The sequence below is a fragment of the Saccoglossus kowalevskii genome, chromosome 8, assembly GCF_978046115.1.
Source record: "Saccoglossus kowalevskii chromosome 8, keSacKowa6.1, whole genome shotgun sequence".
Lineage (NCBI taxonomy): Eukaryota > Metazoa > Hemichordata > Enteropneusta > Harrimaniidae > Saccoglossus > Saccoglossus kowalevskii.
The window spans coordinates 30,998,503-31,026,421 of NC_140648.1; the positions used below are offsets into that span (position 1 = coordinate 30,998,503).

At 38.7% G+C, this 27,919-nt stretch overlaps 2 protein-coding genes across 2 annotated transcripts in view; one reads left to right on the forward strand and one right to left on the reverse strand.

Annotated features, from left to right (window-relative positions):
• Positions 1–6,720, forward strand: part of LOC100375412 (formin-like protein 3) — a 37,472-nt gene extending 30,752 nt beyond the window's left edge. The window contains exons 19-23 of the mRNA XM_085502837.1: positions 22–108; positions 1,368–1,497; positions 1,634–1,756; positions 5,854–6,002; positions 6,175–6,720. Of these exons, the coding sequence (XP_085358963.1) occupies positions 22–108; positions 1,368–1,497; positions 1,634–1,756; positions 5,854–6,002; positions 6,175–6,720 (1,035 nt within the window). The remainder of the gene's footprint in view (positions 1–21; positions 109–1,367; positions 1,498–1,633; positions 1,757–5,853; positions 6,003–6,174) is intronic.
• A 3,051-nt stretch (positions 6,721–9,771) lies between these two features.
• On the reverse strand, positions 9,772–27,611 carry LOC100374362 (MAPK regulated corepressor interacting protein 2-like). The gene is made up of 6 exons (XM_002732256.4): positions 27,489–27,611; positions 27,287–27,371; positions 25,144–25,262; positions 18,277–18,321; positions 10,986–11,033; positions 9,772–10,118 (listed from the first exon to the last, which is right to left on the reverse strand). Exons 1-6 carry the CDS (start codon positions 27,538–27,540, stop codon positions 10,045–10,047), a joined length of 423 nt encoding a protein of 140 aa, XP_002732302.1. The 5' UTR covers positions 27,541–27,611; the 3' UTR covers positions 9,772–10,044.
• Between the last annotated feature and the right edge of the window lie 308 nt (positions 27,612–27,919).

A 27,919-nucleotide genomic window follows, 5' to 3' on the forward strand; every position in this document is an offset into this window, starting at 1 on the left:
CACTATCGATCTATTTTTTAGATGGCGCGTATCGATCGATATGAATCAAGATTAAGATTGATGGTATTTATGGGTATCTATGACGACCTCATCAGCACTGTCAGGCCGGTGAGATATTTCAGTGTTCTTTCGCCATTTCTGTGATGCAACAACTTTAGAAAAATAAGTTATATTCGAGTTGTCATACACTATTCGACTTATTGTCGATTGCCTGATATAATATATCTTAAAGCGGGAGGATCGTTACCTGCGCACGCGCAAGCGAGTCCCAAGCAACGATAACACCCGCTAAAAACGCAAAGGCTCGTGGGTATATAGACACTTGTTTGTAAACAGTGACAACGCTATGGCCATCTGACGCATGCGCAGGTAACGAATCTCCTGCTTTAATTATGTCTTGTTCAGTGAAAATTTTGTAACATATACTACTACTACTACAACAAATTAATATGTACGAGTTTCTGGATACCAGTAAACATCAAATAAGTGACAACAAACGAGTTTGAGGAATGTGTGTTAGTGGTAGCGACCGGTCGGTTGTTATGACAACAGTGTCACCAATGATGTATCTAGATGACTCAGACGTAATCGTGTACATATAACTTGTACTTTACATTGCAGCAAATTGAAGCAGTCATTACAGCATCGGAATCTCTAATTAAAAGCAAGATATTGAGAAAAGTTTTTGAGGTGAATCCACATATCAATTTATCGATCTTGTCAAGTATTATCGTTAAGAATATGACTGAAAGGGCGTCTTTGTACTGACTTTCACATTATTTCATCAGATTATTCTCGCTTTTGGAAACTACATGAACAGTTCCCGCAGAGGTCCAGCATATGGTTTCAAATTAGAGTCATTTAACAGGGTCGGTATAATACTAATGTTATATTATGAGGTTATTACCTTATTATTATACATCTTTTCCTTCCAAGGATACATCATGGGATGCCGAAATCCAAAAAGTTTTGAACAGAATCAGCGAACTTCTTTGTGTGGAGTCTGGTCAAATCCTGGTGGCAGCCATGTTTGTTTTTATTATTAGAGGACGCTTATGCATGTAATCATTCCGTATTTGGAATTCGCATTTCCTAATATGGTAGGATGAAAATACACCCGTAAAATATCGCAAAATTACGGCACGCTGTAACTTGTGGCGTTACGGTGACAGATGTATAATAATAATTAATAATAAAAAGTGGTTCATTTTAAAATATAAGATAAAATAGTACTCGATTTTAGGCAACGATATGTAATAGTCCAGTGCATTATGTCTAATCTAAATACGGTAAAATATGAATTAAATCATGGTCATAAAACATGGATTATTTTGAATAGTTTCTGTCTGTACTCGATCTATTGGTAGATAATGGATACCAAATCTACAGACAGGCAACATACTTTGCTGAACTATATAGCAACAACGACCAGGAATTGTTACCCTGCTGTTGCATTATGGTATGAGGATCTCGAGGTCGTCAAAGACGCAGTGTCAGGTACATATCACCATATTTCCAATATTACAATAACAATCAGCAATTGATAGAACACATATAACAATACCGTAAACGTACAACGCACATGTTTAGACACGGGGATTTATGCCGTTATTACTATATTGTCTTACTGCAGTGTCGTTAGAATCGATCTCTACCGATGTACATGGTCTCCGCAAAGGATTGGAACTGACAAGATTCGAACGGGATAAACAAGAGGATAACCCGGTCATCTCTATATCCTTTTTACCAGTCTACTGTATGCATATTTTAAAGTGTCGTTTTTGAAATATTTTTCAGCATGTTTGAATAATGATGTTTGGTATTTCTTGCAAAGCACAGTAGCTATACAAGTTGTAATAACATACAAGTATTGTTTTGAAAAAGGACATAACAGTCTTCGTTCGATGAAATATCAAAGCGCCAGTGCGCATGTGCATCTGAGCTACCAACACTCCCAACAACTCTCAAGTCTTACATTGCGACTTAAGATAGATTCTTTTAAACTTTACTGCCACCGATCTTTACATTGTTTTTCATCAGTGATTATAATGCAAAACTAACAATTTACGTATAACTGTGTCTCAGGATGAGCAGCGCGGCGCACGCAAGTAATCCACATCTTAAAAATTAGGTTTTTAGAATGTTAAGGTAGCGAGAAGGTTTTGTGACGTTTTTAAATAAAACATTCTCTGTCTGTTGTCTCGTTCAGAACAGTAATTTAGGTTATATATATCAAAAGACTAAGTATAGAGGTGCAAGTTCGCACAAACTGGACAGACATTGTTTACATAATTATCACGTGACATCAAAAATGGCGAACCTTGTAAAAATGACTAAGTACGCGATTGCGAGAGCACGATGCGGAATTTCCTGGTGAAATTTAAGTTATGCATTGTCCGTAATCAAGTCCATTGAAATGCGTCTCCGATAATCAAAAGACCTTATATTCCGATTTCTATGCAGGTTTGTTTTTTTGTCCCCAAATTATTTCATACTTGGCACCTTTAACAGACTATTATTCTGTGACAAAGCATTTTCTTTAAAAACCCAGACATATTTCGCACCATCATTATCTTTTGAACGATAACTGCGAGTTTGAATGTCCTAGTCCGAACGCACTTGATTTGGCGGCGGTCCCAATGAGTCGTTCTCGATCAAAACTTCAACTCGAGAAAAACGCGAAAAACAGTTTTGGTTAATAAAACACTGTAGATTTGCTGCATCATTATAAATATACACTAAAAATGGCCAAACATATTAACCACTGATATCATAGAACTCATAAAGAGTGTCAGATAATGAATAATTTCAAGCTCGAGCGCGAAAAATGAAGAAAACTGCTGGCATTTGAGTCCGTACTCCAGGAACGTTCGGGTTTTCCATTGTTATGCAAACGAACAACGAGGGATAATCCTCTGACAAACATTACTGTCCCACTGTACACGCTGAAGTTTACAAACAAGCTAATCCTTCAAGTGTCTCAGATAAGACATCTAATAAAACGGTTTTCATGGTGAAACAAAATGGCCGATGTTTGAAAAAAAATTGCTGTGTCAGAGTGCGACACTGAGTGGCAGATTTTTCTTTGCCTCGTCTGTCAACGCTTTCTTTCTTTTCTTCGCCATTGCGTTAGAAAAAAATAAATATTAGTAAAATAGAATATTGACTTGGAAAATAAAACGATTTAAAAGAAAGTTGTGCAAAGTTACAGTACTCCTTTCGCACAACCTCCCGCCCGCTTTCGCTTTCCAATCACCTTTTTCTCTCGCTTTTGCGACCGCTTGTTGAATTCGACCGAACAATTTCCGCTTTATTTTCGACCGCGCAAACCCTGAAATATCACCGCCCACCTGCTCGCTCGCGCGCATTTAAAATTTGGACCGTGACTAACAGAATAATTTCCGAGGTTCACATTGTCTTATAATTGTCTTTCTGGTTTTTATAGATGTTGAACAGCTGACAAAAGTTCAAATACTTTTTGTTTTAATTATATATAATTATATGCACGCAACCTGACCCTTTGACCTCGATTTGGCTTGGACTGAATATTTTATTTTAAACAATATTCTGACGTGAAATACAAAATGTATTTCAACACAAGTACGACAGGGTTGTTTGGGGTTTCTTTCCTGATTGTTGAGTCTTCGCAATGTGTTTTGTATAATTATTGTTGTTTTCCCCCGATGCTGAAGGACCGTAAAGCCAAATGGCAGTTACATGCATGGGCTGAGTGAAAGAAAATATTTCTAAGCCTAAAATAAAACCTAATATTACACCTCTTTGTGTATTTGTTAATTTTACATATGTTTATCATGACAGTATGTTTGTAAATATCTAGAAAAATCTCGTCTTTCGTTGATAATTTTGATTGTTTGTTTGGAATGTCGATCCCCGTTGGTTTCTCCATACTGAGTTTAGGAAGGGCGTCGATCAACACCGTGACAATCAGCCGAGAGAAGACAAACATTGACCGTAATTCATGGAGATCATGTCTGTAATTTGTGGGCTGAAACCCCAAATAATTAATCAAGTATTATTATTTTAATATATATTTTATTTTACATCGCAAAACTAAACCATGCCCAAAACAGAGCTAGGGTTGTTCGCGGTGAAACAACCGCATTGAAGACGATGCAACTTCAGCTAGCCATTTCTTACCTTGAAATAAAAAAAATAAAAATTCGAAGAGCATCGGGGAAAATATTAATAATCATCCTTATCAATCGCTTGCTTTATTTTATTCGAATCCATGAAATTCACGATTTTTTTTACATTTGTTGGCAACTTCCGCGCTAAAAATGATTGAAAATGTGGGTGTGGTTATTTTGCAAAGTCCTGCTGATAATACGGACAAATATGGTTCTGTGACCCAGTTCGTGCTCCGATCAGGTGACTCTCAGCCAATCAATGATGTTGTAACAAAGCATATTTGACGCTAATTGAAGGGTCGTCGTACAATCCAATCACCGGCGTCGATTCACATAGTTGTTTGTGCTGTGACAGGCTTCAAAATTATTCGCTGAAAAACATATATTTTGACAAACTGATGGATTTTGACCTTAGTTCAAAAAGAAAATACTAGGCTAAGATACATTAGAGCTCACGCGAATCAGTTTTCTCTGCAAGTTGTGAAATAAAGTAAACCAGAGTAGCGTCGATGATTTTCAGCCCTGAAGGACTTTGAATTGTTCATCGACTGGCCACCAAATAGTTATGGCTATAACTAAATTTGACACGTTTTTCATTTAAGCCCAATAAATTATTCATACATGTCAAGCTCTGTTCGATTTTTTAGTCGAAAATATTTTTTGTGGGAACACTTTTGCGGTACGTATACGGTATAGACCGAGCTCATTCAATGATCGTGACTTAATTTTAAAAATTGAATGTCAAATTTTACCAGACGTGGACCGATGTGGATTCGATATCGTTATTTTTGGAATTAATCACTAACATTTCCTCGTTTCTCTGCTCTGTCAAAAGGAGTTACCTAGGCTTTTTTTCACGTAACTGTCTCATTAAAATAAAAATAAAAATATTACATCTAGAACAAGCACCCAAAACACGTAACAAGAAGTCCCAGTTCAGTTGCTTTCACGATACAAGTGTAATACAGCTATTAGATTTGAAGTGTCGTTCAGAATGTAATAATAGTTAATACTAGTTGTATGTTCACACTTTACTATCAAAACCACCATTTCGACCACCCATGTGCCAGTTTTCAGTGTTTGGGCGAGCGGTCAATGTTTTCAATGAGCGAGCGAGCGAAAAAAAAAACGCGATTAAAATGCGGTCGGTTTCCGGTCGGACAAGACCGCGTGGTCGGAAATTAAGCGATAAGCAGTCGATGTAAAAGCGGAAGGTTGGGCGAAATGAGTACTGTATGACCATGTTTCTCCGACGAAGTCTCGACTGACAATAATGCTGACAATGGACGTTAGATAAACACGCATTGTTTGCAACTGGAAGCTTATCACCCGTTATATCAGAATCGTCAACAACAGAGTATACAGATAAGATGTTATCATTTAATTCCTTCCAAAGATAAACACTATGCAAATATCCACGAAACGGCAGTTGTAGTCTTTTCTGCTAGTGTTTTAAAACACTAATTTGAGCAACGTTATTTCGCAATTTCGATCTTTTGTAAACCTGGGGTGATGTATCAAGGTCTAAAGTAACCGTTTTATCAATTTTTGAAAAATCAAGAAAAAAGTGAAAATTTCCCTTCTCGCTACCTTAAGGCTATAGGTGACTGATTGTTTTAATTACAATCTCTCTATCCCGGGACTGTATGTGTTTTAATTTGTAGTGTAAAATCTTTAACTGACTGTCACGCGTTCTATACCAAAGCATCAGAGAAAGTGTTTGAAGTATCAAAGTTGTACACGAAGATGGAAGAAAGTTACAGAAACGCATGTGCCTTGTTTGGAGAGAATAGTAAAACTATACAGCCAAGTGATTTCTTCACATATTTCAGTATTTTCATGGACAATTACAAGGTATTCAGCAACTAGAAGTGTCACAGATTCACATATATTACATGTTTACTTTATCAAAACTTTCGTGTAGGGGCTCGGTAAAATAATGAGAGCATGACAAATAACATAAAACCATAAACTTTAGAAAAGGTTTAATCAGATTAATCTTAGTATGTTCTATTTTTAACCACAGAAAGCGATTGAAGACATCAAAAACACTCCGTTCAACCCCTCTCTGAAACCTGTTACCATGAGAGTGAGGCGATCTTTAACAACTTTAGCAGAAGTGCAATCTGAACACACGTCAGGGTACGTGAATACTTCATGGGATACTCCAGAAGCCCCAAGACCCAATCCGACATTGTCAAGTACACACCTACAGTCGCATCAAGGTACACCTGGCCACTCTGCAGATGATACCTCCACAGTGGAAGACGACGGCGACTCAGGATTTCACACTTTTCACTCAGAGAACACTTCGCCCCAACCACAGAATCGGAATATTTCAAAACAAAATCCATCCCGTGTAGTGAGTGGCTTCTATTCTGACCTAACCGAGGACAGTGTCAGCGTGATGGCAACACCTCCCAAGACCGCACATGCAGGATTAAAACCCAAACCCCACCCAGTCTACGCCAGATATATTGATACAGTACCCACCGCACCACCCCCATTACCAGAACGAAATAACGCCAGGTTTACATCTACTAGTAGTGAAAACAAAAGCACGTCGTTTTAATCTCAAGTTTCTTCACAGGGAGTTGGACAAACTTATGTATTTTAATAAATTATAAAATGTTATATAACTTTTCTTTTACCCCCCCCCCCTTTCCTGGTATCGATTTCAAGTAATCACTGATCATTGTTTATACCACTCTTTCCTTCATCACACCTTTATTACGCGCTAATGTTATATAAATTTTAACGCGCGATGTAGACACACCCTATTATTTACTATAATAGGGTGTGTCTACATCACGCGTTAAAATTTGCATATAACACTAGCGCGTAACAACGTTGTGATGAAGGAAAGAGTGGTATAAACAAAGGGGGGTAAAAGACCAGGAGGGGGTAAAAGACAAATTATATAACATTTTATTATTTAATAATTTATTAAAATACATAAGTTTGTCCAACTCCCTGTGATACCACGTACATTTCTACGGGCTCGGGCGCGCTGCTGAGGAACGCGGAACGTCGAGCGAAGAACCGGTGAAAATTCGAGAAAACAGGAACTCAACTTTGAAGTAATCCTGAACAATCAAATTTATTTGAGTTACACACGCAGGAGTAATCTTGTTACACTGCTTAGGGGAGTCTCAACAATCATCCCAAGTATTGTTTTCACCGTGATGGTTGCCACGCGGTAAAAATGCCCGGATGCCCCCCCCCCCGAGAATAAGGTACATCCTTGCTTCTTGAACGCATTGGTGTGTAAATACAATGAATGTCGTTCGAAAAGACTGTTTGGTTGTGTGGTCGTTCCGCATATATAATACAATAACATTTCCAAAAACATAATGTTCTATGATAGGGGACTACAGATAAAATATTGACTCTTTTTACGTCTAGAAGCGCTTTGTCACTAGAGGGCGCGATTTCTAGGAAAGGTATATTAAAGGTCAAAAGCTTTATACTTGACAATATATTTTGCGAAATTTATCTGGATGCTGTTATACACTTGGATTTCACCAAAGATTATGTTACAGTGAAGATCATGATAAAGATATTTATTTTCCAGTCATAGCTCAAACGCCAGTGCTATGTCACGTGTCAAGTTTGTCAACTTTCAAAAACACGTAATACGTTTAGTGAACCTTCCAACCGATTAAATTTTAGAAGCAAATACAGTGGATATCATAACTCTTTGTTAATACATTTTGTTTATATTTGTAAATATTTACAAACAATAACTGTTTTAATTTGACACAAATTTCATTCAAATCCAAAACGAATAAATTGACTAAGTGGATGCCACCCTCCATTCCGCAAAGTGCTTATTACTATGACGTCACTGTACGAGTTTCACGACTGTCATTTCAATTGAAAATCAATAAATGGGTAAACTGTACATGGTGCTGTGCTCTACACTGCACAAGTGCTGAATTGTAATTTAGTGAACAACGATTGTCAGGCTAATCAGAGTTTTCTTTAGCTGACTTACAATTTACACTTGTAAACATGTGGCAATTATTGCAATATTTACATCTTAAAATTGTTTTTATTTTTTCATATTTACCGATATACAGCATACAACTGTGGTCATTATAAATATTTTATAAATAAGTGTTTTTATAAATTAAAATGGTTGCTAGAATTCAAATATCTGTGGTCCTTTTCATCCCACACCGGGACATAAGGCTGCAATCAGGTTCTTCCATTCCTGTCTATCCTTGGCCACCATCTCTGTTCTTCTCCATGTGGGTTTTTGCCCCCCTCTCTCTGTTTCATTGACCCTGTGGCGTCCAGCGAAGTGCTGTTTGGGAGATTTAGTCTTGTGGCATTCTGAGAACATGATCCAACCAGCTCAGTCCTCGGCTCTTAATTTCAAATATACCAATCCTGAATAGGTATTGTGACATCAACGTCAGTTCAACATTATCCAATCACTAATATCTCATTTTGAATATGTGGGCGGTTCGCAGTTGCTACAACACATAAGAGCATGTACGTGCATCATAGGAATCAAATCAATTGTTATTGAATGGTGAATTCATGCACGCCTCTCCCTTCAGCCCGCAAAAAAAAAATACGACAAACCAAGCCCACTGGAGATCTACTCGGCCACATCAATAAGCGCGCCCCTTACCGAATTTCTGGATCCGCCAATGGAATTTGAATCAAAGCTAATGATCAGCTTTTAAATTTTTTTTTAGCTTTGTGCATTTCATTTGTATCATATATAGATTTATGTAAAAGTGTTGTTGCTTTGAACATTTACTTATTTTTAAACCTTTCACACTGTGTATATCATTTCAATGTACAACAATCTGATCATCTTCGTCAGCCAAACATGTTTAATTTACTTGTTTGTAGCGAGTCCCCTAACTAATGTATTTACGAGTATATATTATACCACATTGTGTTGCCCGTAAGATTTTATTTCAGAAAACCAACACATTTTTTTTGGTTTCTCCTTCTTTGCATGCTTCGACATTGTTTTTATATTCAGTTTCAGTTTAATGTAGTAATGTAGAATAATGTAGTAAACTAGTGTACTGTGTTCATATGCATATTTGTAATTGGCCAGGCATTTCTCGACTTAGCTATTTGATCACCATGAGAATACCTCAACTATTGACAAGGTTTGATTCAACAACCAAGTTAATACCAGACATTACCAATAAATACATTTTAAATATGCTTTTGTCACATGAGTTGTTACTGAATGACAGGCCAATGAATATAATATTTATGTTAATACAAACCTTTCCACTGACCCAATGAGTATATTTTCTACACATTGTATACAGGGATATGCTGCTCAATAGGTATATTTTCTACACAAGGTATACAGGGATATGTACCCAATGGATATTGAAAAGAGTTATTTTCACCAAAATGGACAAAATTATTCATTAAAATTAGAAAATTGACGGTATAATCACAAAATCAACAAATCTAAGAGGTTTACCCAAGGCATATAAATTATATACTATCAACGTATCAAAACAAGCAGAATTGCCATTTTTAAAAATAGTTGATGTTGGCAGACAATCAGTTATAGGAGCAGCTCCACTTAGCCGACTAAGTCAACAGCGAAGCTAATAAAAAGCTTGAGCCTTAATAATTAAAACTGTCCCAATATAAATGTTTTTTTATTTCCTCGCATAAATTAGTTAACATCTTAATAGTTTTTTTTAAAATACAGGATTCATTGATTTTGGTTAAATTTATCGCTGTACAGAGCGGCGTAAGAACATGTACACAAACAAACAGCTGCGTGTATACATACATAGATACACACAAGCACACACACTATTTCATTCGTTTTTAAATACAGTAAATTTTCTAAAAATACAAATATTGACCACTCTACTATGCTACTTTGCCATAGCTGTCGTTAAGATGACGATAAGGGAGTATCCTTTGTAATCTGCTGTATTCTCCAAGTATGCAGGTCAAATGCCTCAAAACCTGCGGGAAAAAAAAATATAATTTGTCAGATATAAATTGTCAGATGCAAAAGGACTAAAGAACGATTAAGAGCAGTTGAAAAGTGTAAAATTAAGAAATCGAGCAATGATCAAAGACCTGAAAAATATATGCATGTTTCTGATCTTTACATTTTGTCAGTTAAACCATGCAGCCTGTCGGCTGAGATAGCCCCACGCTGTTAGTAATGCACATTGCAATTAAAGAACAGAAGATATCATTAGAAAATGAACAATATGTATAGTATCAAAGCAACAGGACTTCAAAAATATCACATTTCACCAAAAATAATCATCAAAATTAGACAATTAAAGATATCATTACAAAATGAACAAATCTGAAAGGTTCACATGTAGTACATATATATGTACGGTAATACCAAAGCAATTGATTGGACTTGCAGTTTTTAACAAGAAGTCGAAAATATCAGATTTTACCAAAAATGACAAAAATATTCACCAAAATTAGAGAATTGAAGATATCATCATGAAATGAACAAATCTGAGAGAGGTCTACCCAAGGTACGTATACACTAAGTATCAAAGCATTCAGGCTTGTAGTTTTCAAGAAGAAGTGGAAAAAGTAAAACATTGACACGGACGACTACTGACGACTGACAATCACTTATATGATAAGCTCCGCTTGACAAAGTCGACAGCGGAGCTAAAAATGTGTACCTCGCAGCTTTTTTTTTTTGAAAAAAAATAAACATGTGCAAAAAAATGAAAACGGATAAAGCCGGATGAGATGCTGGTGATAATCTCAATGCTATAGCATTGGTTTTCACGAAATTTAAGCAATTCCACAATGAATATATATTTATATAAAACATGCATCTTCACATCTTACCTTCTAGTCTAGGGTTGGATTTTTTTTCTACATAATAAACTGGACCACCTGAAATAGAACAAATTAACAATGTCAAATATAAACAATACATGACATTTAACCTTTCATCACCAAAACAAAAGTACCTTCAAATCAAATATTCAGAAAATATTTATAAAAAATTGAGATCAAATACTGAAACACTGTTCAATAGTAACTAACTACTGAATTCTGTCCCATTAGTAACCAAGTACAAGTATAACCAAGTGAATATGTGTCAACAGAAGATGAGAATACGGAAAATACAAAAATACAAGTAATGAGTGCTAACAAGGAGGTTCATGCAAATCCAGGCCAGACATACAACATGTAATGCCATTCACAATGACACAATAATGCCAGCACTGCATATTTATGGCATAGCTGACATACTAGACAGCTTTACAAGCAACACATATTACATATTTATAGAATTCAGCAGCACAGGAATTCTTGCCATTTAATAGAGGTCAAATTACAATTCACTCACAGCTGTTAACTCATTTCTCTCCAAAGCATCCATAGATAGCCAAAATGAATTGGCTGGAGATGCGTTATAATGTTCCTCACAACATTGTAGGATTAAGCGATTTCACTTATAGTGATAACAATTTGAGAATTGTATGGTAGTCATGGAGATAAAATTTTGCAACAAAAGTCACTGACACTTCATGCTGTAGAACCTCAGACAAATTTTCACTGCTACAAAATTTCACGATTTTAAATTGACTGAGGAACTCGCAAATATTTGTCACTTGCAAAATTGAACAAGTTTACAGTACATTTATACGTGAACATTGTTGAGTGATTTAATTTTTTTATGTATTTTACACAAGTTGTATACACAGCAAAGGAACCACATCAAAAAGGACTATTTGTGAGGACACTCGCACTCGATAGTTAATAGATGGAATACTGTAAAATGACTAATATTCACTGGGTTTAAATTTCACTGATTTATCATTTCAGGCATATTCAGTGGGTTTTAAATTCACGGTTTCATCATTTAGATAATGTGTTCTATGCTAAATTTTACATATTCACTGTGTTTTAATTTAGCGCATTTTTCCAGTCAGCGAAATAAGCTAAATTAAAACCCAGTGAATAATTACCCCCTTTACAGTAAATGTTGGTCTAAAGGGGCATCTCCATTAAAGCCTAACAAATCTCACAACAAATTTGCTTGCTGGATTAAAATTAAAATGAATAACAAAGGATAGACTGACATTGTAAACAACATAAATCATGTCCCATGATTGATAGGTGTAATCCCTGGGTTTGGCAGGTTCCCCTTTAATAGCTTTCCAAAAAAGCAGTTAGGGTGCATTGAAATGTTTATTCTTCACACAGGTTACATAAACCAGGGGTAAGGTACATTTTTTTTTCATGAATTATACATCCAGTATCAAATTGTTATCATCAATGTGATTTATTCTACCAGGAAGCCTCAATCATATAAATATAGCCTACCTAATAAAGTGTGTCGTACTAAACCTTTAGACGAGTGACAGAAAAATACAATTACATGGTAATTTGAATTATAATTAACCATAATACCTATAAAAAGGTAATTGGATAGTATTATAACTACCGGTCTTTAAATACAGTTATGGAATATGAGACGCAGCTAACAGAATATATAAAAGAACTACAAATCAATCAATTAAATGACAAAAAGGAAATACTGTAGAAGTAGAAATTATTTGCGTGTTTTTAATTTCGCGAATTTCAAGAGGAGTCCAAAAAAACAAAATTAAAACCACACAAAAATTTTCGATTCAGTGTTAGAATGTAGAACACAATATCCAAGTCAAAACAACACTCATTCTGATCATACCCACGATGTTACAAGTTTTACCGTAGTCATTGACAACTATTCAAGAGTATGTTTATTGTCTTTAGCTTGAATTGGTAAAGCTTCGTTTCGACAATGAGCTGTTTTCGCCATAAACAATATTAAATTAGTCTTCAAACGTTCAGTTTATCTTCAAAAACAACTAATTTCTTGATTTAAAACATAGTTGAACTCTGGTGACCTTGCCCTTTATTATTATATAATATAATTCCCTTTAACATATTTTGTTTCAATATAAATATGTATTGTCATAATTAATTTTGAGTACAAACAAGTTTTGGGGTTGAACCAACAGTGGGGAATCAGTCTACCGAATGTCCTTTAAAGATGTAAATATCTTACAAAAACATTGGTGCCTTAGGGACGACATCAAAAGATCGATGTCGGATAAAAAACTTATTTCATTTAGTTTGGGGGTGGGGGGTTTTGACCTCAAAAAGTTTCCATCCTACAAAAACGATTTTATTTTTTAATGAAGTCAAAAAAATCTTGGAGTATTTGTAGTTCGTTTTTTTTTCTACTATCCAATCATGGATAGAAATAATCGAAAAGGAAAAAAAATATCCAAGACGAGAAAATGGTTTGGTTCGAGTGTAAATCTGTGCGTCAAATGAGGTGCATTTGTAAAATCTTTTTACACGCACCCGACAACCAACTGTTATGCAATACTACTGTCCGATTATCAATTTGTATTTAATGGTGAATGTAGTCTGACGCCATGACCAATATTTATCAATTAAGTTTCAGTGGGGGTAGGGGGGTTTGGAAAAAAACTAAAGGAATTAAGTTTTTTATCCGACATCGATCTTTTGACGTCGTCCCTTATTTGTTTAATTATTTTAAGGGACATAATTTCCAGCTTTATTCAAAGTAATTCAGATATTTTAATATAAAAACAAATGCCTCATCGCAAAAAAAAAAAGTGCTGCATTTAGACGTGAATAGATTCATAAAACATGCAAGATAACAGAAAATCTTAGCTGGCTTTTATCCAAGTATTTTGTACAGGTGTCTGTCAAAAATTAATGATTCACTGAGACAAATATGAACTGCCTCATTGTGTGACTACTACTGTATTATATGAAAAGTAAAAAAAAAAAACACCCTTTATGAATAGCTATCATGTTGCAAGCTCTGCTTTGTATGCAAATCAACTTAAATAGTTAGTCAACAGTACTGTTGCCTCCTGAAAATCTACATCTTCAAACACTGCAATCTTTGAAGTGCGTTTTTAAACCAGTATTATAAAAACTCTATCATTCTGTTCTAATAGCTGAAACATATTCCTGTGAGTTTTCATTTGTCGAATGAACTGTTTGTCAAATACAGAATACATATATTTTAGAATAATTTTCTTTTTAAAATGTGGATGAAATGTTTTGCTTTTTATGTATTTTTTATGTATTGTTTTTGATTTGATAACTTTGAACTAAACAGATTTTCTATTAGCTTCAGATCTTGATCAAAGTTTGGCACCCAGTTCATAGGAGTGCTTATGTTGATTTTCTGACATCTTGTTTTCTGTAAAGATTTTATTGGTAGGTTTGCAAATGTGTATCAGACTGTGCAATCTCTCCATGAGTTGGTTTTGAAACCCAGTATGGGATTCTGAGATACATTACCAAGGATATTATTACAAGATAAATCATTTGCTTCATTGAACACATACAACAATGCATATTTCCACTGAGATCAGTGACCTTTGATGTGTATCACCAGTGATCAGTCAAGTAGAAACAGTCAAAATATTTTATCAGATTTTCTCAATTTTTGCATGATATTTTCATACAGGACATCTGTTGTTCACGACTCAGGGAAGACTTTATACTGATGAATAAGGTGGCCAAGTTTGATGAAGTTTGGAATAGAATTAGTAAAGTCATTATGCACACAATAACAATTATTAACGACGACGACGACAACAACAACAACGACAACGCCGGACAAAATTTTTCTCTTAATATACCTTTTCCTTCCATCTTTGATGGTACGGGCAAGGTAAAAACAATCATGTTGTTTTCCTATCAAAATCAAAGGTAAAGATCGAACTAAAACAACGGCAAATCTCTTACGTGTTGCGTTCATTAACATTAACATATTCAAATGAGCTATGGTACCATGTTGGCATCATCCAGCATTTTGATTGGTTGATTAGCGATTTGACCTATCAGGTCAACTTGTTAGAGACAAAAATGGCAGATATTGTATCACATCGAGCATTTATATGCGATCGGAATCATTCGCTTACGGTGAAACAAAGTTTAATTTTACTTGCATTTCATAACAATTCATTAAATTTACTTCTTGTACATTATTAATTAATAATCACTAACAAGTAGTAACAAGCCATGCATGGCACAGTCCCCGTTAGTTATCAAATTTAAGATATATAGTTTTGTTTATAGTAAATAGCTGGAATATATACATGTCAGGAATATGATTTTTTAACATTAAAATGATTGACATTTGTATCTGATCGTCAAACAAGTACTTGTCCATATTGAGAGATATTGCTCTGGAACAGCTTTCAAAATCAGCCATTATGAATACATGTATATATATAACATGTTTAACGAATATATAAAATTTGAATATACTTGAAGCCCAATCGATAAAACAAAATGACCGCCAGACAGCCATTTTGAATCTGATCTGAAAAATGAATGTGCATCAGAAACCTGTAATGTCTAATATATGTACCAAGTTTGAACACAATCCATCTATAAATGCCAGAAATGCTTGATATTTGATGATTTTTTTAGCACAAAAATGGCCACCATTCGGCCATTTTGAATAGGATCGTCAAACCAATATATCTGTCTATCTATGACATGATGTATAATGAATATTTAAAATTTGAACATAATCAGTGAAAGCAAGTCAGATATATGGCACGAGAACCACATTCATTAAAACAAAATGGCCACCAGTCGGCCATTTTGAATCTAATCTGAAAAACAAAATTATTTGCATCAAGGTCCCATAATGTCTAATGTATACACCAAGTTTGAACAAAATCCATCTGTAAACAGCCGAGAAATGCTTGATTTTTATGATTTTTTAGCACAAAAATTTCTAAGATACAGGTCCGGACGCACAGACAGACGCACACACGGACACACGGAGGTCAAAACATAAGTCCCCGTTCAGACGCAGTCCCAAAATAATAATCAACAATTGTCAAATGCAGCATGAGAGGATTGCGCTACCGTGATCATTTGCTATTCAGCAATGCAGTTGTGTATTTATTTGAAACTTCTTTTAGAATAAACTTTCATTATTACTTGCCAATAAAATTTTAAAAAATAAATGCATATTACATTAAATATATACATCTACAAGTATTTTTTGTCATGAAGTGAAATTTTTTTTGATGAACCACTGATTGATTTGTATGGATATTTTCTGTTGACGCCTAACACTTGTGTTTTCAAAGGGATGATAGTTTTTGTATAACTTTGAGCTGCAAATAGGTGTTGTGTAATACTGGTAGATGTGCAGGAAATAACTGCTTTGTTGGAGGCTGCACGTGTCGGAAATCAACAAGACATTGACTGACCTGCTTCACGTGGTATGACCCTTTGTTTTATTTTTCGACAATCCGCGAAATTTAAACACCACGAAATACTAGGACAGCTCAAAAACACGAAATTAAACACACACGAAATTAAATGTTTCTACAGTAAATGGGGTACCCCAACTTATTTCCATGGCAACAATGACTTGTGATTCCTCCTATAGTGTTAACCTGTACCATGGCAGCCATTTTGAATTGAAAAACAGATGCTACTATCGATAATTAGGAAAATTAAAACAAGACTGGAATTTGAATAATTCAGAGAGACAGCTAAGTTGACCTTTAGTGGAAGTGTTAATTATTCAATTCTACAACAGATTTTGTCTGTATCATATCACAATTTCAACACTGTTAATTTGCTCATAACTTCATCAACTAGACAATGTACATTTCACCTTGCTTTAGTACCTGTAAGTAACAAGAATTGGGGAGAAATCACAGAGGAAACAACACCCTCAATAGATGCTAATCTACAAGCATCCGAGGGGATTACCTAGAAGAAGCATTATACTGTGGAATACTTTATTTTCGCTGGAATTAATTTTCGCTGAAAAGGCTTTTGGGCGTTTTGCTTGGAATTTATTTTCACTGATTTTTCATGAGTTTAATGTGAAATATAGGGAAAAAAGTATATTTGCTGGATTTTATTTTCACGGAATCATCCCTTCAGCGAAAATAGCGAAAATAAATTCCAAGCGAAAATAAAGTATTCAACAGTAAATGGCAGGTGTGTGTTTAAAAAATAGTTTGGTAACCAATGATTTTTTCTTTGGACTTTCACATAGCCAGTCACCAGGAATAATTCAACATTCTTGTATCAAAACCATGTTTATTCCTGAAACAACTGAAGAAGTATTCTTGATCCATTTCACACTACAGTGTGTATTAAAAACACAAAGAAAGTACTACTTTAGTGTAATGACACTTGGTATACAAAACTATGTCAGAATGCCACAATAATTTGACCTAGTGACCCACCACGAACCAACAATGTACACCAAGAAGTGTACTCTCAGGAATTTGGTGACGTCTTGAATGGGTGAACATATCCTATGGCAACCATCACAATGTTGGTAACCAATCGGCTGATATAAATCACTAGCAGTGTATCAAGACAGTTTAAAGAATAAAGTATTAAATTCCATACCAATTCCATGTACCTCTGATCTCACTATATTTAGGAGATATGTTCAAGATAAACTATTCAGATTAATCAAGATAAATTGAGTAAACAGCAAAATATGATATCTGATTAGATTTTTAAAAAGGTTGGATGTACTTCAACTCAGGAATCAGATTAATGTGATCAGACACAACCAGATGAAGTGAACCGCAAATTATGTCTATCACATGTGTCTCAATTTTCTTCCATCTGATTAATCTAATCAGATGAGATAAATCGGATCACTCAGGATCATTGTGTAAACGAGCCTGTATATTGGTTCAAGTTCACAAACTGGCTCTAAATGGATTAATGGGTCTTTCTGTAATTCTATATAAGCATGTTAATAATCAAAACGGAATATTTACACCACACTTTAAATTCTCTGATGACATTTTTGATTTAAAAAAACAAAAACAAAAAACATTTTTTTTTCAACTTTTTGTATACAGGACACAATGGCTTCATGATACATTAACTAGCCATGCTAATCATGACTATTGTATTATTGTTCTCTATGGAGTTCAAGACCTGTATCAAAACACATAATCTATCATATAACAGTCACTTGACACCGTAACCTTTGACATAATTGCTTTCTGAGGACAGATTATCTTATTGCCATGGCAACAGTGCAGTGAAAAAAGTGTGCATCAGATATAGTTACAACTGAACTCACCTTCCTTTTTACTATGGCCGAGTTCATTTTCTACTCGCCTCCAGGCTACAGAACAAAAATAAGTAAAATTAGCCAACAGGGTCATGATAGAATATATTTTAGCTATATTTGGGCAGTAATATTTATATCACCACATTTGTTTTATTAAAGGTGCATCTGTAATAAAAGTGTACATAAACCAAAGAACGCTAGATCATTAAAATCTGACTGACTTTACTGCAGCATCTCAGTCATATATATGAGCACATGTGCTACTAATAGAGCAAATACTGTACAACTACATGCCTTGATATAAGTGACATTCACTCTCCAAACATTTCAAATATATAATGTGGTTTATATTCCAATTCTTTAAGTCTTAATTGTAATGGATTTTAAAATTAATTTCAAAATGAAATACATAAGTAATTATTTATGTCGAAACTCTTTGGAAAATAAAATAATATTTGGGCTATATGTATATTTTAAAAATAAATAACAGAATAAAACAATGTTTCTAGCAATAAACAATAAGTATAATAATTAAATACAGGGTCAATGCATTATATGAATATAAACAAGAGACAGTGACAGGGTTCTGCCCAACCAAGAGCCTGTCTCAGGGCTCTACCCAGCTTGGTAAGAGTCACAGGGTTCTGCCCAACTAACCAGTCAAGAGCCTGTCTCAGGGCTCTACCCAGCTTGGTAAGAGCCACAGGGTCCTGCCCAACTAAGCAGTCAAGAGCCTGTCTCAGGGCTCTACCCAGCTTGGTAAGAGCCACAGGGTTCTGCCCAACTAACCAGTCAAGAGCCTGTCTCGAGGCTCTACCCAGCTTGGTAAGAGTCACAGGGTTCTGCCCAACTAACCAGTCAAGAACCTGTCTCGGGGCTCTACCCGGCTTGTTAAGAGCCACAGGGTTTAGCCTAACTAAGCAGTCAAGAGCCTGTCTCAGGGCTCTACCCAGCTTGGTAAGAGTCACAGGGTTTAGCCTAACTAAGCAGTCAAGAGCCTGTCTCAGGGCTCTACCCAGCTTGGTAAGAGTCACAGGGTTCTGCCCAACTAACCAGTCAAGAGACTGTCTCAGGGCTCTACCCAGCTTGGTAAGAGCCACAGGGTCCTGCCCAACTAAGCAGTCAAGAGCTTGTCTCAGGGCTCTACCCAGCTTGGTAAGAGTCACAGGGTTCTCCCCAACTAACCAGTCAAGAGCCTGTCTCGAGGCTCTACCCAGCTTGGTAAGAGTCACAGGGTTCTGCCCAACTAACCAGTCAAGAGCCTGTCTCGGGGCTCTACCCGGCTTGTTAAGAGCCACAGGGTTTAGCCTAACTAAGCAGTCAAGAGCCTGTCTCAGGGCTCTACCCAGCTTGGTAAGAGTCACGGGGTTTAGCCTAACTAACCAGTCAAGAGCCTGTCTCGGGGCTCTATCCAGCTTGGTAAGAGTCACAGGGTTCTGCCCAACTAACCAGTCAAGAGCCTGTCTCAGGGCTCTACCCAGCTTGGTAAGAGTCACAGGGTTCTGCCCAACTAACCAGTCAAGAGCCTGTCTCTGGGCTCTACCCAGCTTGGTAAGAGTCACAGGGTTCTGTCCAACTAACCAGTCAAGAGCCTGTCTCTGGGCTCTACCCAGCTTGGTAAGAGTCACAGGGTTCTGCCCAACTAACCAGTCAAGAGCCTGTCTCAGGGCTCTACCCAGCTTGGTAAGAGCCACAGGGTCCTGCCCAACTAAGCAGTCAAGAGCTTGTCTCAGGGCTCTACCCAGCTTGGTAAGAGTCACAGGGTTCTCCCCAACTAACCAGTCAAGAGCCTGTCTCGAGGCTCTACCCAGCTTGGTAAGAGTCACAGGGTTCTGCCCAACTAACCAGTCAAGAGCCTGTCTCGGGGCTCTACCCGGCTTGTTAAGAGCCACAGGGTTTAGCCTAACTAAGCAGTCAAGAGCCTGTCTCAGGGCTCTACCCAGCTTGGTAAGAGTCACAGGGTTTAGCCTAACTAAGCAGTCAAGAGCCTGTCTCAGGGCTCTACCCAGCTTGGTAAGAGTCACAGGGTTCTGCCCAACTAACCAGTCAAGAGACTGTCTCGGGGCTCTACCCGGTTTGTTAAGAGCCACAGGGTTTAGCCTAACTAAGCAGTCAAGAGCCTGTCTCAGGGCTCTACCCAGCTTGGTAAGAGTCACAGGGTTCTGCCCAACTAACCAGTCAAGAGCCTGTCTCAGGGCTCTACCCAGCTTGGCAAGAGTCACAGGGTTCTGCCCAACTAAGCAGTCAAGAGCCTGTCTCAGGGCTCTACCCAGCTTGGCAAGAGTCACAGGGTTCTGCCCAACTAACCAGTCAAGAGCCTGTCTCTGGGCTCTACCCAGCTTGGTAAGAGTCACAGGGTTCTGCCCAACTAACCAGTCAAGAGCCTGTCTCAGGGCTCTACCCAGCTTGGCAAGAGTCACAGGGTTCTGCCCAACTAACCAGTCAAGAGCCTGTCTCAGGCTCTACCCAGCTTGGTAAGAGTCACGGGATTTAGCCTAACTAACCAGTCAAGAGCCTGTCTCAGGGCTCTACCCAGCTTGGTAAGAGGCACAGGGTTCTGCCCAACTAACCAGTCAAAAGCCTGTCTCAGGGCTCTACCCAGCTTGGTAAGAGTCACAGGGTTCTGCCCAACTAACCAGTCAAGAGCCTGTCTCGGGGCTCTACCCGGCTTGTTAAGAGCCACAGGGTTTAGCCTAACTAAGCAGTCAAGAGCCTGTCTCAGGGCTCTACCCAGCTTGGTAAGAGTCACAGGGTTTAGCCTAACTAAGCAGTCAAGAGCCTGTCTCAGGGCTCTACCCAGCTTGGTAAGAGTCACAGGGTTCTGCCCAACTAACCAGTCAAGAGACTGTCTCGGGGCTCTACCCGGTTTGTTAAGAGCCACAGGGTTTAGCCTAACTAAGCAGTCAAGAGCCTGTCTCAGGGCTCTACCCGGCTTGGTAAGAGTCACAGGGTTTAGCCTAACTAAGCAGTCAAGAGCCTGTCTCTGGGCTCTACCCAGCTTGGTAAGAGTCACAGGGTTCTGCCCAACTAACCAGTCAAGAGCCTGTCTCAGGGCTCTACCCAGCTTGGCAAGAGTCACAGGGTTCTGCCCAACTAAGCAGTCAAGAGCCTGTCTCAGGGCTCTACCCAGCTTGGCAAGAGTCACAGGGTTCTGCCCAACTAACCAGTCAAGAGCCTGTCTCTGGGCTCTACCCAGCTTGGTAAGAGTCACAGGGTTCTGCCCAACTAACCAGTCAAGAGCCTGTCTCAGGGCTCTACCCAGCTTGGTAAGAGTCACAGGGTTCTGCCCAACTAACCAGTCAAGAGCCTGTCTCAGGCTCTACCCAGCTTGGTAAGAGTCACGGGATTTAGCCTAACTAAGCAGTCAAGAGCCTGTCTCAGGGCTCTACCCAGCTTGGTAAGAGGCACAGGGTTCTGCCCAACTAACCAGTCAAAAGCCTGTCTCAGGGCTCTACCCAGCTTGGTAAGAGTCACAGGGTTCTGCCCAACTAACCAGTCAAGAGCCTGTCTCAGGGCTCTACCTAGCTTGGTAAGAGTCACAGGGTTTAGCCTAACTAAGCAGTCAAGAGCCTGTCTCAGGGCTCTACCCAGCTTGGTAAGAGGCACAGGTTTCTGCCCAACTAACCAGTCAAGAGCCTGTCTCAGGGCTCTACCCAGCTTGGTAAGAGTCACAGGGTTTAGCCTAACTAAGCAGTCAAGAGCCTGTCTCAGGGCTCTACCCAGCTTGGTAAGAGGCACAGGGTTCTGCCCAACTAACCAGTCAAGAGCCTGTCTCAGGGCTCTACCCAGCTTGGTAAAAGTCACAGGGTTCTGCCCAACTAACCAGTCAAGAGCCTGTCTCAGGGCTCTACCCAGCTTGGTGAGAGTCACAGGGTTCTGCCCAACTAACCAGTCAAGAGCCTGTCTCAGGGCTCTACCCAGCTTGGTAAGAGTCACAGGGTTCTGCCCAACTAACCAGTCAAGAGCCTGTCTCAGGGCTCTACCCAGCTTGGTAAGAGTCACAGGGTTCTGCCCAACTAACCAGTCAAGAGCCTGTCTCAGGGCTCTACCCAGCTTGGTAAGAGTCACAGGGTTCTGCCCAACTAACCAGTCAAGAGCCTGTCTCAGGGCTCTACCCAGCTTGGTAAGAGTCACAGGGTTTAGCCTAACTAAGCAGTCAAGAGCCTGTCTCAGGGCTCTACCCAGCTTGGTAAGAGGCACAGGGTTCTGCCCAACTAACCAGTCAAGAGCCTGTCTCGGGGCTCTACCCAGCTTGGTAAAAGTCACAGGGTTCTGCCCAACTAACCAGTCAAGAGCCTGTCTCAGGGCTCTACCCAGCTTGGTGAGAGTCACAGGGTTTAGCCTAACTAACCAGTCAAGAGCCTGTCTCGGGGCTCTATCCAGCTTGGTAAGAGTCACAGGGTTCTGCCCAACTAACCAGTCAAGAGTATGTCTCAGGGCTCTACCCAGCTTGGTAAGAGTCACAGGGTTCTGCCCAACTAACCAGTCAAGAGCCTGTCTCTGGGCTCTACCCAGCTTGGTAAGAGTCACAGGGTTCTGTCCAACTAACCAGTCAAGAGCCTGTCTCTGGGCTCTACCCAGCTTGGTAAGAGTCACAGGGTTCTGCCCAACTAACCAGTCAAGAGCCTGTCTCAGGGCTCTACCCAGCTTGGTAAGAGTCACAGGGTTCTGCCCAACTAACCAGTCAAAAGCCTGTCTCAGGGCTCTACCCAGCTTGGTAAGAGTCACAGGGTTCTGCCCAACTAAGCAGTCAAGAGCCTGTCTCTGGGCTCTACCCAGCTTGGTAAGAGTCACAGGGTTCTGCCCAACTAACCAGTCAAGAGCCTGTCTCAGGGCTCTACCCAGCTTGGTAAGAGTCACAGGGTTCTGCCCAACTAACCAGTCAAGAACCTGTCTCAGGGCTCTACCCAGCTTGGTAAGAGCCACAGGGTTCTGCCCAACTAACCAGTCAAGAGCCTGTCTCAGGGCTCTACCCAGCTTGGTAAGAGTCACAAGGTTCTGCCCAACTAAGCAGTCAAGAGCCTGTCTCTGGGCTCTACCCAGCTTGGTAAGAGTCACAGGGTTCTGCCCAACTAACCAGTCAAGAGCCTGTCTCAGGGCTCTACCCAGCTTGGTAAGAGGCACAGGGTTCTGCCCAACTAACCAGTCAAGAGCCTGTCTCGGGGCTCTACCCAGCTTGGTAAAAGTCACAGGGTTCTGCCCAACTAACCAGTCAAGAGCCTGTCTCAGGGCTCTACCCAGCTTGGTGAGAGTCACAGGGTTTAGCCTAACTAACCAGTCAAGAGCCTGTCTCGGGGCTCTATCCAGCTTGGTAAGAGTCACAGGGTTCTGCCCAACTAACCAGTCAAGAGTATGTCTCAGGGCTCTACCCAGCTTGGTAAGAGTCACAGGGTTCTGCCCAACTAACCAGTCAAGAGCCTGTCTCTGGGCTCTACCCAGCTTGGTAAGAGTCACAGGGTTCTGTCCAACTAACCAGTCAAGAGCCTGTCTCTGGGCTCTACCCAGCTTGGTAAGAGTCACAGGGTTCTGCCCAACTAACCAGTCAAGAGCCTGTCTCAGGGCTCTACCCAGCTTGGTAAGAGTCACAGGGTTCTGCCCAACTAACCAGTCAAAAGCCTGTCTCAGGGCTCTACCCAGCTTGGTAAGAGTCACAGGGTTCTGCCCAACTAAGCAGTCAAGAGCCTGTCTCTGGGCTCTACCCAGCTTGGTAAGAGTCACAGGGTTCTGCCCAACTAACCAGTCAAGAGCCTGTCTCAGGGCTCTACCCAGCTTGGTAAGAGTCACATGGTTCTGCCCAACTAACCAGTCAAGAACCTGTCTCAGGGCTCTACCCAGCTTGGTAAGAGCCACAGGGTTCTGCCCAACTAACCAGTCAAGAGCCTGTCTCAGGGCTCTACCCAGCTTGGTAAGAGTCACAAGGTTCTGCCCAACTAAGCAGTCAAGAGCCTGTCTCTGGGCTCTACCCAGCTTGGTAAGAGTCACAGGGTTCTGCCCAACTAACCAGTCAAGAGCCTGTCTCAGGGCTCTACCCAGCTTGGTAAGAGTCACAGGGTTCTGCTCAACTAACCAGTCAAGTGCCTGTCTCGGGGCTCTACCCGGCTTGTTAAGAGCCACAGGGTTTAGCCTAACTAAGCAGTCAAGAACCTGTCTCAGGGCTCTACCCAGCTTGGTAAGAGCCACAGGGTTCTGCCCAACTAACCAGTCAAGAGCCTGTCTCAGGGCTCTACCCAGCTTGGTAAGAGTCATAGGGTTCAGCCTAACTAAGCAGTCAAGAGCCTGTCTCAGGGCTCTACCCAGCTTGGTAAGAGTCACAGGGTTCTGCCCAACTAACCAGTCAAGAGCCTGTCTCAGGGCTCTACCCAACCAAAAGACTGTCTCAGGGCTATACTCCATTTCTTAAGAGCCACAGAGTTCTGCTGAACTAACCAGTCAAGATTGTCTCAGAGCTCTGGCCAGCTGATTGAGAGCCAATACAGGTTTCTGCCCAGCTGGGTCAAGAACCTGATGCTAAACAGACACAACAACCATCACTAATTTCTAAGACATATACTAAGTCTGTCCTTGAAGCTTTTTGAGAAAAATTGAGATTTTCTTTTTTACAAAGCATACAATGTACCAACAGGCTGCATTGAATTGTCAACACAATACATGCAATGTACACAGAAAGAAATGTACAATGATTTACTAGCTTTGCTTCATTGATGGTCAACATGATCAAAACATTTTTGAGTCGGTCTCCGCTTTCATTCAAATTATCAAAAATCCCAGTATTTTGCTCTAATATTATTTCACAGCCTGTTCCATGTTTGTACATTTAAACATCACAAAAGTATTAATACTAAGCACAGTTTTTATGCAGAAAGGATAAGAACTCACCACTGCCTAGATACTGTACATTGGCTTCATGCTGTGGGGTCACTGACTCAATATAAAGGGCACTATTCACATGTTGTTTTCTTCGATTATTCATTGCATTAAAAACTGGTTTAGGCGAGCTGCAAAGAAATGGTAACCAAGTTTATATACTCATCCTTAATAATTACTAGTAATAATGGTAATCTGTATAGATGATGGCAATTGCCATTAATGAATGGTATACATTGGGTTTATTCAATAGGCAAAATGTTGGCTCCAAAGTTTCTGATACAATGAATTATAATGCTGATATGATGTATGTATTTGTCCAAATGTGTGTGCTTCTTTTTACCATGATATGAAATGAGACGAAGGTGAACTACAAACTTCTCTTGAAGAGCTTATACTTCATCAATCAAACACAGAAAATTATACTCAGATAGATTTTAAAATGAGATGCATCTTGGTATTTGAACTCGCTGTGTTCCCAGAATAACATTTATTTAATGCTGGTCCATTTGTGTGGGCTTCTCAAAAGTTCAAAACAATTTTTTTTTCATCCTTTTTCACAACTGCTATAATAATCAGAATTTAGTAAAACTAAGATCTGACTTTCACTTTGCAAATACCATAAAGTTTAAAAATAACAAATACATTATGAATGACCCTTTAAGTGACTTTGACAGATTTATGAATGGTATTTGAAAGCGATGAATGAACATCCATGAAATGGATACAGGTAATCAAGGTCATCAAAAGGTCAGTTGTACATTATTGAAAAGGTTATCAGCATGACCATTCCTGTTCTCTTTAGGCACATGGTGATCAGACATTTGTCAGTCTTGGAATTTTATCCACAAAATATTTCAATTTTTTTCAAAATCAGTGTTCTTTAGAGTGAAACTGAGAAAGATATATTCCTCATAGCTCTAATTAACATCAAATTAACTAGTGGAATTTTGTTGTACTGATTATTTTATTATTCATTCTTTATTTTAGCTGGAATTAATTTTCGCTGAAAAGACTTTTTTGGTGTTTTGTACAGAATTTATTTTCACTGAATTTTGACGTGTTGAATGTAAAATTATAGGACAAAAGGTATATTCACTGGATTTTATTTTCACGGAATCATTGCTTCAGCTTCAAAATTAGTTACAAGTGAAAAACAAAGTATTTTACATTAATGCAATTAGGAAAATTTTCTAGTTTACAGAATTACACGATTACATAAATATAGCCAATTTATATGCAATCCTGAATTTGAAAAATAACTCAACTCAATCAGTGGCGACATTTCAGCAATACCCGGTAATAGTTTATTTAAAATTTTTTTACAAACTCAGCAAGTGGTGTCTCAAGTGGGAAATGATTTATATAATTATAATAATTTTTAATTAAAGTTTTGCTCTAATTTATTTGGCATGTTACCAAGAGGTCAAGGCTTGGAAAGCAGGGCCTTTATAACAATTGGTCTAGCCTCAGTCTCTCTATCACTCTATGATAGAAGGACTGTGGTCCAGCACCTTATTTTTGTCATGTCTATAATTCAGAGTTTCATTTCAGCATTGGTTTGTTTTGTCTTCTGTGCCAAATATATTTTTTATTTTATATTTTTATATTTCCCTGTATTCCAATATTAATTTTAACAGTAAGTTGGCATGAACATTAAGTGTGGGATAATCTATATTGGCAGGGTATAATGATTTTACAGCTAGTGTATAACTTTAGCGTTTAAGAGACGTCCAATTTGTAAAAGTAACAGTATATGAATTGTGTATATGCCACACCACGTGTAATAAGGTCACATGTGTACCCTTAGAGATTAAGACTACCACACAGATACAGTTACTAAAATACTAGATATTTCCAAGTTGGTACATTATATACTGTAAGGTTCTTGTATACGGTTGCCGGGCTTTCGAATGTAAAGTAGTGAAATTGGTCACCGTCCCCGGATAACGTGCTTTACGATAAATTTCGGCAGAATTGATTGTGCCAGAGACTGAGCCACGCGTAAATAAAGACATGGTGGCGAGCACGGCTTGAAAACCTCATGGGAATTCCATCAATTCTATGTCTAATATAACATAGCGTTAATACAAGTTATTATCTGCAAATGTTGAAATTTATTTTAACAATGTTGTTACCCGGGTGGCAATCTTACCTTACGTTATTTGAATGGCCATTAATAATGTCCTTACGGTTAGTAGTATCTCGGTCTGAACTCTCCAACTGTTGTTGCGATATACCTATGTAAAGTAAGCACAAAACCGCTTAAACATGGGGTAGAAACGTAAATTTTTCAGCATTCTTATTAACGGCGCCCGGTCAACGTCACACGGGTTGTATTTGGACATTAAACTTACCCCTTCTGCTGTCGATGCGTAGTTTACTAGCAGGTCTGGGTAGCGAGTACATCACTCCACTTCATAAATTGCGATATTAAACGCGTCTGCGCATCCATTTGCGCAAGCCGGTATCTTGAAACCGCTTATGCCGACAGCTTTTTGAACATCGGGTATCTCGGGTAGTCGCGGAACATTAGTCCAACTATCTACTATCTGCAACAAACTATCTGTTTTCCTTATTATATTTTCTACGTATTATATTTACTATATTTACTTGCTTCAAACTATCCTTGTTTAAATTAGAATAACTCAGATCAAGAAGGAAATTTATTTGGAAAATGCTAATTTGTATTAAGTTAAGTAGGCCTTTTGCGACATTAAATTGCTGTGTGAGCACAACAATCTACGCAGTATGAAAACGTGGGTCAAAATTGGAAAAGTAAGGGGAT